Raw genomic sequence first — 14451 nt, 5'->3', positions numbered from 1 at the left:
ACACCGTGCAAGGTAGAGTCATTCAAATAATTTATCACCCTGATCTGCTCTCTGCGTACAAAATTAATTTTACTTAAATTTGTGCCCATATTTCATGGGAGTGATATTCTAGCTGGGAGGTTTTCTAAGGCTATCGGGGAGAGTTAAAACAAGAATTGCTGAAGGGTGGGAACCAAACTGAAGAGACAGAAGAAGGCGCGGTTGGTTCACAAATAGAGAAAGCTTGAAGACAGTGTGAGAGGGAAGATAGGCAGCTGACAGAGAAGGGATACGTTCAGACCAATGGTTTGAGGTGTGTCTATTTTAATGCAAAGAGCATTATGAACGAAGAGCAGATGAGCGTGGGTCAGTACCTGGAGCTATGATGTTGTGGCCATTACAGAGATTTGGATGGTTCAGGGGCAGGAATGGTTACTTAGATGCCAGGCTTTGGATGTTTCAGAAAGAACAGGGAGGGAGGCAAAAGAGGTGGGGGCATGGACCTGCTGATCAGAGATAGGGTCACGGCCGCAGAAAAGGAGGAAGTCACGGAGGGATTGTCTACGGAGTCTCTGTGGGTGGAAGTTAGGAACAGGAAAGGGTCAATAACTCTACTGAGTGTTTCTTATAGACCACCCAATAGAAACAGGGACATCGAGGAACAGAGAGGGAGACAGATTCTGGAAAGGTGTAATAATAATAGGGTTATCGTGGTGGGAGATTTTAATTTCCCAAATATTGATTAGCATCTCCCTACAGCAAGGGGTTTAAATGGGGTGGAGTTTGTTAGGTGTGTTCAGAAAGGTTTCCTGACACAATACGTAGATAAGCCTACAAGAGGAGAGGCTGTACTTGATCTGGTATTGGGAAATGAACCTGGTTAGGTGTCAGATCTCTCAGTGGGAGAACATTTTGGAGATAGTGATCACAATTCTATCTCCTTTAACATAACATTGGAGAGGGATAGGAACAGACAAGTTAGGAAACCGTTTAATTGGAGTAGAGGGAAATATGAGGCTATCAGGCAGGAGCTTGGAAGCATAAATTGGGATCAGATGTTCTCAGGGAACTGTACGGCAGAAATGTGGCAACTGTTCAGGGGATATTCGTGTGGAGCTCTGCATAGGTACGTCCAATAAGACCGGGTACAGGAACCAGGCTGTTGAAAAATCTTGTCAAGAAGAAAAGCTTACGAAAGGTTAAAAAAAACTAGGTATTGATAGGGGCCTAGAAAATGATAAGGCTAGCAGGAAGAAGCTTAAGAATGAAATTAGGAGAGCCAGAAGGGGCCACACCTTTGTCTGTAATCTCTGCTGTTCTCTTTGAAGGGCATTAGCTTCCCGACCGTATTTCTGTATGGTTTTCTGTAAGCTTGACTGCAAATCAAAAAAAAAGCATGTCAATTGACTATATATTTTTATTTTGATTAAACATCTAGTTATTGTAGCTTCTTCTCATTCATTGCACCCATTAAGTATCCTTTATGGTCCCCCAAAGATCACTTCCCCAAAATCTCAGCAAGAATATCATCAATCAATGATACAGTAAACAAACAATCATTCCCAAAATTTTTTTTAAAAAGAGCTTTAATCAAAAAGCAGTAATTTGTGCTTTTAGGACTACTTAGTAGTATCTAAATAACCTTTCCAACAAGCTGTCATTTTTAATCAGTACACTTCACTCTAAATGGTCCAAAGTATTTGGGGAAAAAAACCCTAAAATTTGAGCAAGTAAAAGGCACCAAAACAATAGTTTCAAGGACCATTCTGCTGGAAGCTAGCTCTATCCAGATCAAGTTACATGAGGCAAGTCTATTCAAGATTTCACAAATCAGGTCCACTTGTAATTCTCATTACTATTTACACTCAATAGTCACTTTATTATGTACCCCTGCTCCTTAATGCAAATATCTACTCAGCCAATCATGGCAGCAACTCAATGCAGACATGGTCAAAAGGTTCAGTTGTTTTTTCAGACCAAACATCAGTACGGGGAAGAAATGTGATTTTACTGACTTTGACTGAATGATTGTTGATACCACAGGGTGATTTGAGCATCTCAGAAACTGCTCATCTCCTGGGATTTTCATGCACAACAGTCTCTAGAGTTTACAGAGAATGGTATGAAAAACAAAAACACATACAGTGAGTGGCAGTTCTGTGGGTGAAAACACGTTGTTAATGAGGGAGGTCAGAGGAGATTTGCCCCAGTGGTTCAAGCTGACAGGAAGGTACCAATAACTCAAATAACCTCACGTTACAACAGCGGTATGCAGAAGAGCATCGCTGAATGCACAATACATCGGACCTTGAAGTTGATGGGCTACAGCAGAGGACCATAAACATACTGAAGTACACTCAGTGGCCACTTTATTAGATACAGGAGGTACCTAATGAAGTGGACACTGAGTGTATAATTCTTAGGGCTAGAATATACAAAAGCCAGGTAACATCTTCCCACCGAAGGAATGAAAGGTATAATCAATTTGTAAGACATCCAAAATAACTTCTGCATTTATTAAATGGGTGCATTGAGTGGAGACAATTAAAAGTAGAACAAGTCTGATACTTTGAAGAAGTTACATTAGCTACTTCACAGTCATCTTTAACAGCCATTTGCACAAATTTAGATTAAAAGTTGGTAAGTTTTACATACAATAAGTTACCTGACCTGGTTGTTTTGATCCTGCTGAGACTTTCTACCGTTTTTCTTTTCTCTGGAAGACACAGAAAAATTGCCTGCAAACTGTATCTTGTGTATAATATTAGCAGAAATTTTATAACTTCTTGTCAACTCTCAACAAAACAGGTAGCATTATTAACTTGGTTTCATTTGAAATTTTCTGTGTATTTTAATAGGGAAAATAATAACAGCAAGTGAAACTGGCATTTTTGCATTTCAATTTGAGACAGCATGGTAGCACAGCAGCAAAGTAGTTAGCACAATACAGTGCCAATAACCCAGGTTCAATTCTGTCATTGTTTATAAGAAGTTTGTACATTCTTCCTGTGACTGTGTGGGTTTCCTCCTATACTCCAAAGACATAGGGCAGTAGGTTAATTGTCCCAGAAGAGCCTGTTACCTTGCTACGTCTCGAAATCAAATAAACAAAATGTCTTCTATTTTTAAAGTGCAATATATTATTACAAAATGGTTCACATGTGATATCTGTTCCTTGATACCTTAAGTGGCCATTCTTCATGAGTCTGCCTGAATAATTAGTTTCTCAGGGTTAATCTCCGAAGCCTGTACTCTTGGAATACATGCAGGAGAGTAGCTTGGACAATTATAAACTGAAAGCGAGCAACTGGGTCGAGAGGATGCTCTGGTCAGCATGGACCAGTTGGGCCGAAGGGCCTGTTTCTATGCTGTACAAGGATTATGAAAGCTTGTGTGGCAGGAGAATACCAGGGGTGTAGGTTACCTCAAAATGGAAAATTCAATGTTCATACCCAAGTAGAATATGAGATATCATTCTTCTAAATTGTGTCTGGCCTCTCTGAAGGCCAAGGACAGACAGGTCAGCAGAGTGAAAAGGTGTTAAAACAACATTGTTGGATTCTGATGGTTTTTGATCCAAGGTTCTTTTAGAAGTCAGGAAAAAGGCACAAAACTTGTTGCTTCATGATCATTTTATTAAGAGTTCATAGAACAGAGGAAAGTTGAACAGGTAGTGATAAGGGTCTACTAGTGAAGAGAAAGCCATGGTTAAAGGGCTAAAACTATTAATATGGCACTGCTTTGTGTTTAGCTATTTTATATCCATAGCGATATGGAAAATTCCATTCCAATCTTTAGATAAGAATTAACCAATTAAAAGCTTTTACTTGAATATTGCAGTACCATGTTAACCAATAAGAAAGCACTTATTCAAGTAATGCAAAACAAAAAAACTTATAGAGCTTTTCAGAATTATACTTTGTAGAGCCATGAGAGGCATATTAAACTTGCATATACATACAAGTACTTAAAGTACAAGCAGATAATCAATTGTGAAACTGCAAAGAACATAACAGTCTAATCCAAGAATTAAACATTCAGATCCAACAACATACAGCCAGAAGTTTGAGATGGCTGTTGTGGACATAGCTCCACAAAATGGTTGCCTATTCTTGTTTCTCCATTGTAGAGCAAGACACATCATAAGCAAGAAATACAGTAGACCAGGTTGAAAGAGATGCAGGTGACTCTTTGCTGCACTTGGAAGGGCTGCTTAGGCCCCTGGGTGATGGTTAAGGGATAGGTGTTACGCTTCCTATGGTTCCAAAGTACCGGGAAGGGTTCGATAGGAATGGGTGAGTGGACTATGCATAACCTTCAAAACATCTTGCTTTTTTCAACCCTTTCCATTCATGGAAAGTATTCTAGAATCTAGAGTCTACCCACATCATTATAGTTTAAGCAACTCAAACTTTTCCTTTGCAATTCATTTCTCAAATAAATAGCTTTGGTAATTTTTCCACACTCTTGCAGGGGTCTGTTACCAGGTCCTGGCATGTTACCCGAGTACCCAGATGTTTCATCTTCATCACCCACCTTACTAAGGGTGCAAGTGAGAATATGAAATCCTTTAGAGAAAGGGTGCAGTCCATAGTGTTCATTTACCTGGCTAAAACAACTAAATCTGCTGGAGGAACTCAGCAGGTCGAGCAGCATGTATGGGGGTGGGAGTGATGGTGGTGAAGAATAAGGGTTAGTAATTATCAAAGTTTCAGATTGAAACACTATGTCAGAACTTTGCTCTAGGTTCAAGAAGCTGCCATCTCTTGTATCTCTAGTTGGCTGAAGCTTACCATCGGGTATATTGGCAACATTAAAAATATTGAATTGCAACAAAGGTAGAAATATGCAAGACAACAAACAAGGACTTAGCAAACTGTTACAACAACATTAACGAAAGACAATGTAAGACACTTACTTCTTTTTGAATGTTTTCTCATAACTGGGAGTATCCTCAATAGTATCTTCAGGTTCTTCTGGGACGTTACAATTCCTAATAATTAAAAGTATAACTAAAAGTAAATAAAACATGAATGAAGGAATAAAGGAAATTTACAGTATTACACAGAAATTGAAAGAACAGTTATTATTTTGGCATTAGAGTAGTGTAGTGGTTAGCGGTACACTATTACAACTCGGGGAGTTCCGGAGTTCAGAGTTCAATTCCAGTGCCATTCTTCAAGGAGTCTCTGTACATCCTCCCGTGGAGTGTGTGGGTTTTCTCTGGGTGCTCCGGTTTCCTCCCACAGTTCAAAACATACCAGGTAAGTTAACTGGTTACTTGAATTATCCTGTAATTAGGTCAGAGTTTATCGGAGTTGTGGGGTTACTGGGGCAGGCGTGGTTCGAAGGGTCAGAAGGGCCTACTTTGCACTGTGTTGCTAAATAAACAAATCTATTTTGTGAGAACCTGCACAACGACAGCATTCACGCAAAGCAATGACATATCTATTGTTCTGGATGACTGATTGCCCTACTTTCTGCAAACAATTTTAAATTCAGGCTTCCAAAATTTGTAGTTTTCACTTTTGTCTCTTGCACTGGAGAATGAAGATCTGACTGCAAGATTAACAGAAGATATCAACTGTTTCCCTTTCAGAAACCAAATACACTGAAACCCCAATTTTACGTGCCCCAATTTAACGTGAATTCGGATATAGCACGATGAGTCATTAGACATGTCCATGTCAATCCATACTCCTCCTTCTCCAGCCTTGTATCCCTTTTTGCCAATTAATTTCCCAGCTCTTGGCTTCATTGCTCCCCCTCCTGTCTTCTCCTATCATTTCGGGTCTCTCCCTCCCCCTCCGACTTACAAATCTCTTACTATCTCTTTTTTCCGTTAGTCCTGACGAAGGGTCTTGACCAGATGCTGCCTGGCCTGCTGCATTCCACCAGCATTTTGTGTGAATCATTGGACCTTTTTTTGCTCAAAATGGAACAAGCTGCTAGAAAAAGAAAATCTTTTTCTGTGGAAGATAAGCTTCACGCACTTGATGTGATCAAGACTAAAAGTCAAACTCAAGCTGCACGAGACCTCGGGATACATGGGTGTAACTGGGCAGCGTGGGGTCATTGGGTTGGATGGCTCTGTTACCGTGCTGCATCTCTAAATTAAAATTAAAAATTCAACGTCTACTTGAGGGCAGAAGAAAATCAAAGTCACAATCCACTGTATTGGAGAAAAAGCAATACGTGTACCTCAGTTGTCACCCGGATAATTGAGTGATTATTAGGTTTGACTGGAGGTTGAGATTTGTCTGCCTTCCCCAAAAAAATTAATTCTATGTCAGTCAATCTACAGCTAAAAACAGGAGTTGTAAAAAGACTAATGTACAGTTTTCCTAGAGACAGGAAATCATTGTATATAGAGCACTTCTTTGGACAGATAGGGCCAATGGAAACCCTCCAATCAAGTGATCTTTAAGCTGGATAATTTTTTTGCTGATTATAAATAACTATAAATACCTCTGTAAACAAAGAAAGTGAAATCCACACAACAAACATACACAGATAATTTAATCATTGGAAAACAACTGGACTTTGGAGGCAAATGTATGAAATAGAACAAAGCTTAGAGGTTTTGTGCTGTCGAATTAATGTCAGAATTATTTGTTATTCTTTCAAAATCATCATAACTTCCATGTGTAACTCATCAAGTAGAACAATAAATAAGCCACAATGTACCCATGGAAGGCATAAATCTAAAAGAAAGTTGTCCTACATGTATTTTGGGTCTGTATTCATGCTACAGAACCACTTGTCAGGAAGCATATCTGGGTTTATCTCATCTGGGATCTTTCGCCATTTCAGACAAGCATCACACTGGACCCATACTTGATCAGGAAGATTCCTTCAGAAAAAAAAACAAAAAATAAGCATTAAACAGTCCATAGCTTGGGGAAATATTAAAATATGAATTCAAAGTTAAGTTCAAACTTATTTTCATTTACCAGATATTCTCCCTTGGAAATGGCTCCTAACACACCAGTAACACCAGAAGTAATGTCAAAACAGACCTCCTTGGCACAACTTGCCCATTATCTTTCACGCCTCAGTCTACCAATCACCTTGACCTTCTGTCTCACCACTCCCCTTCTCCTTTTCCCCTTGAAGTCTTGATGCAGAATTCTGACTTGAAGCATCAACAACAATTCCATCCTCCCCATTTGCTACAAACACCTCTCCTCACAAATGTTGTTCAACCCACTGAGTTCCTTCAGCAGATTCTTTATGCATATACAATCTCGTGTATCACAAAAATAAATACTTCAAAAGATGCTTGAAAGCAAACTCAGAGGAAGAATATAATGGAAAATACTGAATGGCACTTCAGTCAATTAATGTATTGTTGCAGTTGTTTTAATCTTTTAAATTCAGTTTGCATCCTTAAAAAATTTGGTTTGAAACCAAAATTACTCAGTTATAGAAATACAGAAAACCTACAGCACAATACAGGCCCTTCAACCCACAAATCTGTGACAAACATGTCCTTACCTTAGAAATTACCTAGGGTCACCCATAGACCTCTATTTTACTTAGCTCCATGTTCATATCCAGGAGTCTCTGAAAAGACCCTATTGTATCCGCCTCCACTGTTGCTGCTGGCAGCCCATTCCACGTAGTCACCACTCTCTGCGTAAAAAACTTACCCCTGACATCTCCTCTGTACCTACTTCCAAGCAGCTTAAAACTGTGTCCTCTCGTGCTAGCCATTTCAGCCCTGGGAAAAAGCCTCTGACTATCCACACAATCAATGCCTCTCATCATCTTATACACATCCATCAGGTCACCTCTCATCCTCCGTCGCTCCAAGGAGAAAAGGCCAAATTCACTTAAACTATTCTCATAAGGCATGCTCCCCAATCCAGTCAACATCCTTGTAAATCTCCTTTGCACCCTTTCTATGGTTTCCACATCCTTCCTATAGTGAGGTGACCAGAACTGAGCACAATACTCGAAGTGTGGTCTGACCAGCGCCCTATATAGCTGCAACATTACCTCTTGGCTCCTAAACTTCCATCCCACCATTGATGAAGGCCAATGCACTGTATGCCTTCTTAACCACAGAGTCAACCTGACTCAGACTCCAAGATCCCTCTGATCCTCCACACTGCCAAGAGTCTTACCATTAGTACTATATTCTGCCATCATATTTGACCTACCAAAATGAACCACTTCACACTTATCTGGGTTGAACTCAATCTGCCACTTCTCAGCCCAGTTTTGCATCCTATCAATGTCCCACTGTAACCTCTGACAGCCCTCCACAATATGCACAACACCCTGACCTTTGTGTCATCAGCAAATTTACTAACCCATCCCTCCAGCTTCTCATCCAAGTCATTTATAAAAATCACAAAGAGTAGGAGTCCCAGAACAGATCCCTGAGGCACACCACTGGTCACCGACCTCCATGCAGAATATGACCCGTCTACAACCACTCTTTGCCTTCTGTGGGCAAGCCAGATCTGAATCCACAAAGCAATGTCCCCTTGGATCCCATGCCTCCTTACTTTCTCAATAAGCCTGGCATGGGGTACCTTATCAAATGCCTTGCTGAAATCCATATACACTACATCTACTGCTTGACCTTCATCAGTGTGTTTAGTCACATCCTCAAAAAATTCAATCAGGTTCGTAAGGCACAACCTGCCTTTGACAAAGCCATGCTGACTATTCCTAATCATATTATGCCTCTCCAAATGTTCATAAATCCTGCCTCCCAGGATCTTCTCCATCAATTTACCAATCACTGAATTAAGACTCACTGGTCTATAATTTCCTGGGCTATCTACTCCCTTTCTTGCATAAGGGAACAACATCCGCAACTCTCCAGACCTCTGGAGTCTCTCCCGTCCCCATTGATGATGCAAAGATCATCGCCAGAGGCTCAACAATCTCCTCCCTCACCTCTCCCAGTAGCCTGGGGTACATCTTGTTTGGTCCCAGTGACTTATCCAACTTGATACTTTCCAAAAGCTCCAGCACATCCTCTTTCTTAACATCCACATGCTCAAGCTTTTCAGTCCGCAGTAAGTTATCCCTACAATCGCCAAGATCCTTTTCCATAGTGAATACTGAAGCCAAGTATTCATTAAGTACCTCCGCTAACTCCTCCGGTTCCACACACACTTTTCCACTGTCACACTTGATTGGTCCTATTCTCTCATGTCTTATCCTCTTGCTCTTCACATATCTGTAGAATGCCTTGGGGTTTATCTTAATCCTGTCTGCCAAAGCCTTCTCATGGCTCCGTGTGGCTCTCCTAATTTCATTCTTAAGCTCCTTCCTGCTAGCCTTATTATTTTCTAGATCTATATCATTACCTAGTTTTTTGAACCTTTCATAAGCTTTTCATTTCTTCTTGACTAGACTTACAACAGACTTTGTACACCATGGTCCTGTACTCTACCATTCTTTCCCTGTCTCATTTTAACATACCTATGCAGAACTCTGCGCAAATACCCCATGAACATTTGCCACATTTCTGCCGTACATTTCCCTGAGAACATTTGTTCCCAATTTATGCTTCCAAGTTCCTGCATGATAGCCTCATATTTCCCCTTACTCCAATTAAATGCTTTCCTTTCTTTCTCCAATATTTTTATTAAATTTATTAAATTTCATATATATAAATATAGAATTCATAAGGATACTTATTATAAATCAAAATAAGGTAGTACATAATGCACTATATATAAATCACACTGATGCAGTCATGGTATTCCATATTTATGATCAATCTACTAAAATAAATTGAATTATGAAATACAATAATATGGTTAATTATATTATAAAAAATAAATCTACACCCGCTACCAAGACAAAGCTGGTTGGTAAAATAAAACACAAAAAAAAAGTATTTTACCATATAGTGTTTTATAATAGCCCAGATCTATATTTTAATGATAACAATTCAAAGATTTTCAAAATAGTTCAGAAAGGGACCCCATAACGTTTGAAATTCTTGATTAGAATCAGAAATCGAACAACAAATCTTCTCTAAATTTAAACATAACATCGCATAACCATTGAGCATGTATGGGGGGGCAACCTCCTTTCATTTAAGCAAAATCGCCCTCCTAGCCATAAGAGAAATAAAAGCCAGTAACCCGCAATGAGAAGGCTACAAAATTAAAGCTCTTTCCTCAACAATACCAAATAAGGCAGTCAAAGGATTGGGTTTAAAATTAACTTTAAAAAGTACAAAAAAGTTTGGAAAACATCTTTCCAATATTTTGCAAGGCTCGAACATGACCAAAACATATGAATTAATGAAGCTTCTCCATTAGTATATCTGTCACAATAAGGAGATATATCTGCAATAAAACAAGAGGGCTTGTCTTTCAACATATGAGCCCCATGTACCACTTTAAATTGTAGGAGGGAATGATGAGCACATAATGATGAAGAATTAACCATTTTGAAAATAGCCCTCCAGGTCTCATCAGATAATGAAGTCTGTAAATCCTTTTCCCAATCTTTTTTAATTTTGTCTAAAGGAGCCATTCTCAGTCCCAACAGACCATACATATAAAATATTGAGCCATTATCAAAAGGTTTTAAATTAAAAATTACATTTATTATGTTCTTTTCCGTGCTGGTATGAAATATATGTAGTTTAGAGCTTTAAAAATCTCTAATCTGTAGATATCGAAAAAAGTGGGTATTTGATAAGTTATATTTCACTGAGAGCTGCTCAAAATAAGAAAGGTTCCCTTCAATAAACAGATCCTGAAATCGTTTCATGCCTAATCCATCCCATTCTCTAAAAAACAGATCGGTCGTAGATGGTTTAAAAAAAATTAGAAAAAATAGGACTAGAAACCGAAATGTTTTCTAAACTGTAGCCAGATCCTCAAAGTGTGTTTAACCACCAAACTGTCAGTTAATTTATTTAAAGATAGAGGAAGAGAGGATCCGAGAAGAGAAATAATAGAAAATTTTGTAACAGAGTTGGCTTCCAAAAAGACCCATATTGGACAATCCTCACGATTAATATAATATAACCAGAACGTGAGATTTCATATGTTAATTGCCCAATAATATAACCTAAAATTGGGTAGGGCAAGGCCTCCATTTATTTTTAATTTTTTGAAGGTGGGCTTTATTTAATCAGGGTTTTCTTCCATATATAGGAAGAAAGAATCGAATCTAAAGAATCAAAAAAGACTTAGGAACAAAAACAAGTACAGCTTGAAAAAGGTATATAAATTTAGGTGAAATATTCATTTTAATAGAATTAATTCGACCAATCAATGATAAAGAAAGAGGTGACCAATTAGAAAGTATCTTTTTCACATAACTCATTAAGGTTAGAAAATTTTGTTTAAATAGATCTTCATAATTCTTAGTGATTGTTACACCCAAATATGTAAATTGTTTTCTTACAATTTTAAAAGGAAGGTTAATATAGAAACATAGAAAATAGGTGCAGGAGTAGGCCATTCGGCCCTTCGAGCCTGCACCGCCATTTATTATGATCATGGCTGATCATCCAACTCAGAACCCCGCCCCAGCCTTCCTTCCATACCCCCTGACCCCCGTACCCACAAGGGCCATATCTAACTCCCTCTTAAATATAGCCAATGAACTGGACTCAACTGTTTCCTGTGGCAGAGAATTCCACAGATTCACCACTCTCTGTGTGAAGAAGTTTTTCCTAATCTCGGTCCTAAAAGGCTTCCCCTCTATCCTCAAACTGTGGCCCCTCGTTCTGGACTTCCCCAACATCGGGAACAATCTTCCTGCATCTAGCCTGTCCAATCCCTTTAGGATCTTATACGTTTCAATCAGATCCCCCCTCAATCTTCTAAATTCCAACGAGTACAAGCCCAGTTCATCCAGTCTTTCTTCATATGAAAGTCCTGCCATCCCAGGAATCAATCTGGTGAACCTTCTTTGTACTCCCTCTATGGCAAGGATGTCTTTCCTCAGATTAGGGGACCAAAATATTGGATGGTATCAAATTATTTAAAGGAAACAATTCACTCTTATGTAAATTCAATTTATATCCTGAAAACTGACTAAAATTAGTCAGTAAAAGAAACATAGAGGGTGAAGAAGTTGTAACATTAGATATAAAAAGCAATAGGACATCAGCATACAGCCAAACTTTATGAATAGTACCTTTCCTTAAGATACCGGTGATATCTTTAGACTCTTGAAAGGCAATTGCTAGGGGTTCTAATACCAAATCAAAAAGCAAAGGGATCAACGGACATCCTTGTCTGGTTCCGCGTTAGAGTTTAATTGGTTTAGAATTCTGAACGTTAGTAAGGACCCGAGCGGAGGGAGATAAGTAAAAAAATTTAATCCAAAAAATAAAATTGGGCCCAAAATTAAATTTTTCGAAGGTTTTAAATAGGTAATTCCATTCAACTCGGTCAAAAGCCTTCTCCACATCCAGAGAAATCACACATTCCGATATTTCCTTGGATGGAGAATGCATAACATTTAACAATTGCCGTATATTAAAATGGGAATATCGATTTTTAATAAATCCTGTCCGATCATCGGATATTATAGAAGGTATAATATTCTCGGGTCTACGGGCCAAGACTTTAGATAGGATCTTAGCATCAACATTGAGTAAAGAAATTGGTCTATATGAAGAGCATTCAGTGGGATTCTTATTCTTTTTAAGAATAAGCAAAATGGAAGCTTCATAAAAAGACTGTGGCAACCTACCCACCTTGAAGGAATCAGTAAGGGTAGAACATAAATGAGGTATAAGCAATGAAGGAAAAGCCTTATAAAATTCTCCAGAGAATCTGTCAGGTCCTGGAGATTTCCCAGAATGCAATGAACGTATAGCCTCAGTGATTTCCTCCTGAGAAATAGGTTGATCCAACTGCTTTCGATTATCAACCGAAAGTCCAGGAATATTTAATTGGTCTAAAAAATTATTCATTGCAGTATTATCTTTAACTTGATTCTCCAAAAATTTTAGAAAGCCCTTATCAGATAACAACATTAAATTAAAACACAAGGATCCATTCATATAAGTAAAATCAGGAAGATTTAAAGATAGAAATACAGGAGAATGGTTGGATACAGCTATTTCTTTATATTCAATAGATCAAACTAATGGAATCATTTGACTCATCAATAAAAAAAAACAATCCTGGTATAGGAATGATGGGCATGAGAGAAGAATGAATACTCCCTTTCTGCCGGGTGAGAAAAACACCAGACATCAACAATATCACATTTCATTAGAAAGGATTGAATAAATAAAGCTGATTTATTAGGTGTAGCTGATTTAGGAGAAGAACGATCTAATACTGGGTCTAGACAACAATTAAAATCTCCTCCCATCACTAAAGACTCAAATCTGAGAGGAATGAAAAGAAACGCTCAAAAAATCCTGGGTCATCCACATTGCAGGTGTACACATTAGCAAATACAATTAAATTATCTAGTTTCCCTGACACCATGACAAATCACCCGTTAGGGTCAGAGACAACTTTATGTTAAACAGAAGAAATTGTATTATCTATAAAGATCCAGATCCCTCAAGATTTTACTCTGAATGAAGAATGAAATTGTAAACCCCTCCACCGATTAAAAAGGCGTGCTTTGTCACAACTATGTACGTGCATTTCCTGTAGAAAAATAATGGGGGCCCTTAACTTTTTAATATAAGCAAAAATCTTATTCCATTTCACAGGATGATTTAACCCTTTCACATTAAAACTAATAAAATTAATATTTTGATCCATTTTAAATACAGGTTTCCCCCGCCATCTGAAGGTAGAGCATTCCTATGAAACGGTTTGTAAGCCGGAATGTCGTAAAGCGAAGAAGCAATTACCATTTATTTATATGGGAAAATTTTGTGAGCGTTTGCAGACCCAAAAATAACCTACCAAATCATGCCAAATAACACATAAAACCTAAAATAACAGTATTATATAGTAAAAGCAGGAATGATATGATAAATACACAGCTTATATGAAGTAGAAATACTTTTCCACAATCATTGCCTGAACTGTTCTCCATAGCAAAAATCTCACGTGAGCGCCATCGGCAAAAACACGGCGCAAGTGCTCTCCAGTAACCTTTAAACTATGAAGCTGCCAAATCGTACCAAAAAAAACGTAAAAATACACAGCTGATATAAAGTAGAAATAATGTATGTAGAGTGTAGTATCACTTATCAGAATTGGGACAGCATCGAGCACACTGATGATGGTGTGTTAGGCTGAGTCGGAGGTTGGGGTGCTGCAGTGGGCCCCACCCTCTGGGCAGCGACCCAATAAATTGCCGCGAAGCATGCAGGGTTCCAGCAGTAGCCGGGAGGCACACAGCACATCTTTAAGAAAAAAACCGAAATAAACAAGCTAATTAATTAGGTGCCACCCAGCATGTAATTGTTGGCCCAGATCAGAGGTGATTGCCGATTGCATCGCCTCTGATCTGGTCTGACAATTACATGCCGGGCAGAACCTAACTAATTAACATGTT

At 38.6% G+C, this 14451-nt stretch overlaps 1 protein-coding gene across 3 annotated transcripts in view; it reads right to left on the bottom strand.

Annotated features, from left to right (window-relative positions):
• Nucleotides 1–14451, bottom strand: part of LOC140198827 (MORC family CW-type zinc finger protein 3-like) — a 98775-nt gene that overhangs the window by 12709 nt on the left and 71615 nt on the right. For 2 of the 3 annotated variants that reach the window (XM_072259928.1, XM_072259929.1), the window contains 4 exons: nt 6704–6832; nt 4898–4972; nt 2650–2695; nt 1275–1355 (listed from right to left, as the gene is read on the bottom strand). In XM_072259928.1, coding sequence (XP_072116029.1) covers nt 1275–1355; nt 2650–2695; nt 4898–4972; nt 6704–6832 — 331 coding nt within the window. Of the gene's footprint in view, nt 1–1274; nt 1356–2644; nt 2696–4897; nt 4973–6703; nt 6833–14451 lie in introns of all 3 variants that reach the window. The other variant, XM_072259930.1, reaches the window with a different exon arrangement.

Source organism: Mobula birostris, chromosome 6 (genome assembly GCF_030028105.1).
Source record: "Mobula birostris isolate sMobBir1 chromosome 6, sMobBir1.hap1, whole genome shotgun sequence".
Classification (NCBI taxonomy): domain Eukaryota; kingdom Metazoa; phylum Chordata; class Chondrichthyes; order Myliobatiformes; family Myliobatidae; genus Mobula; species Mobula birostris.
The sequence above is the reverse complement of the archived record's forward strand: the minus strand, read 5'-3'. Positions and strand labels throughout refer to the sequence as shown.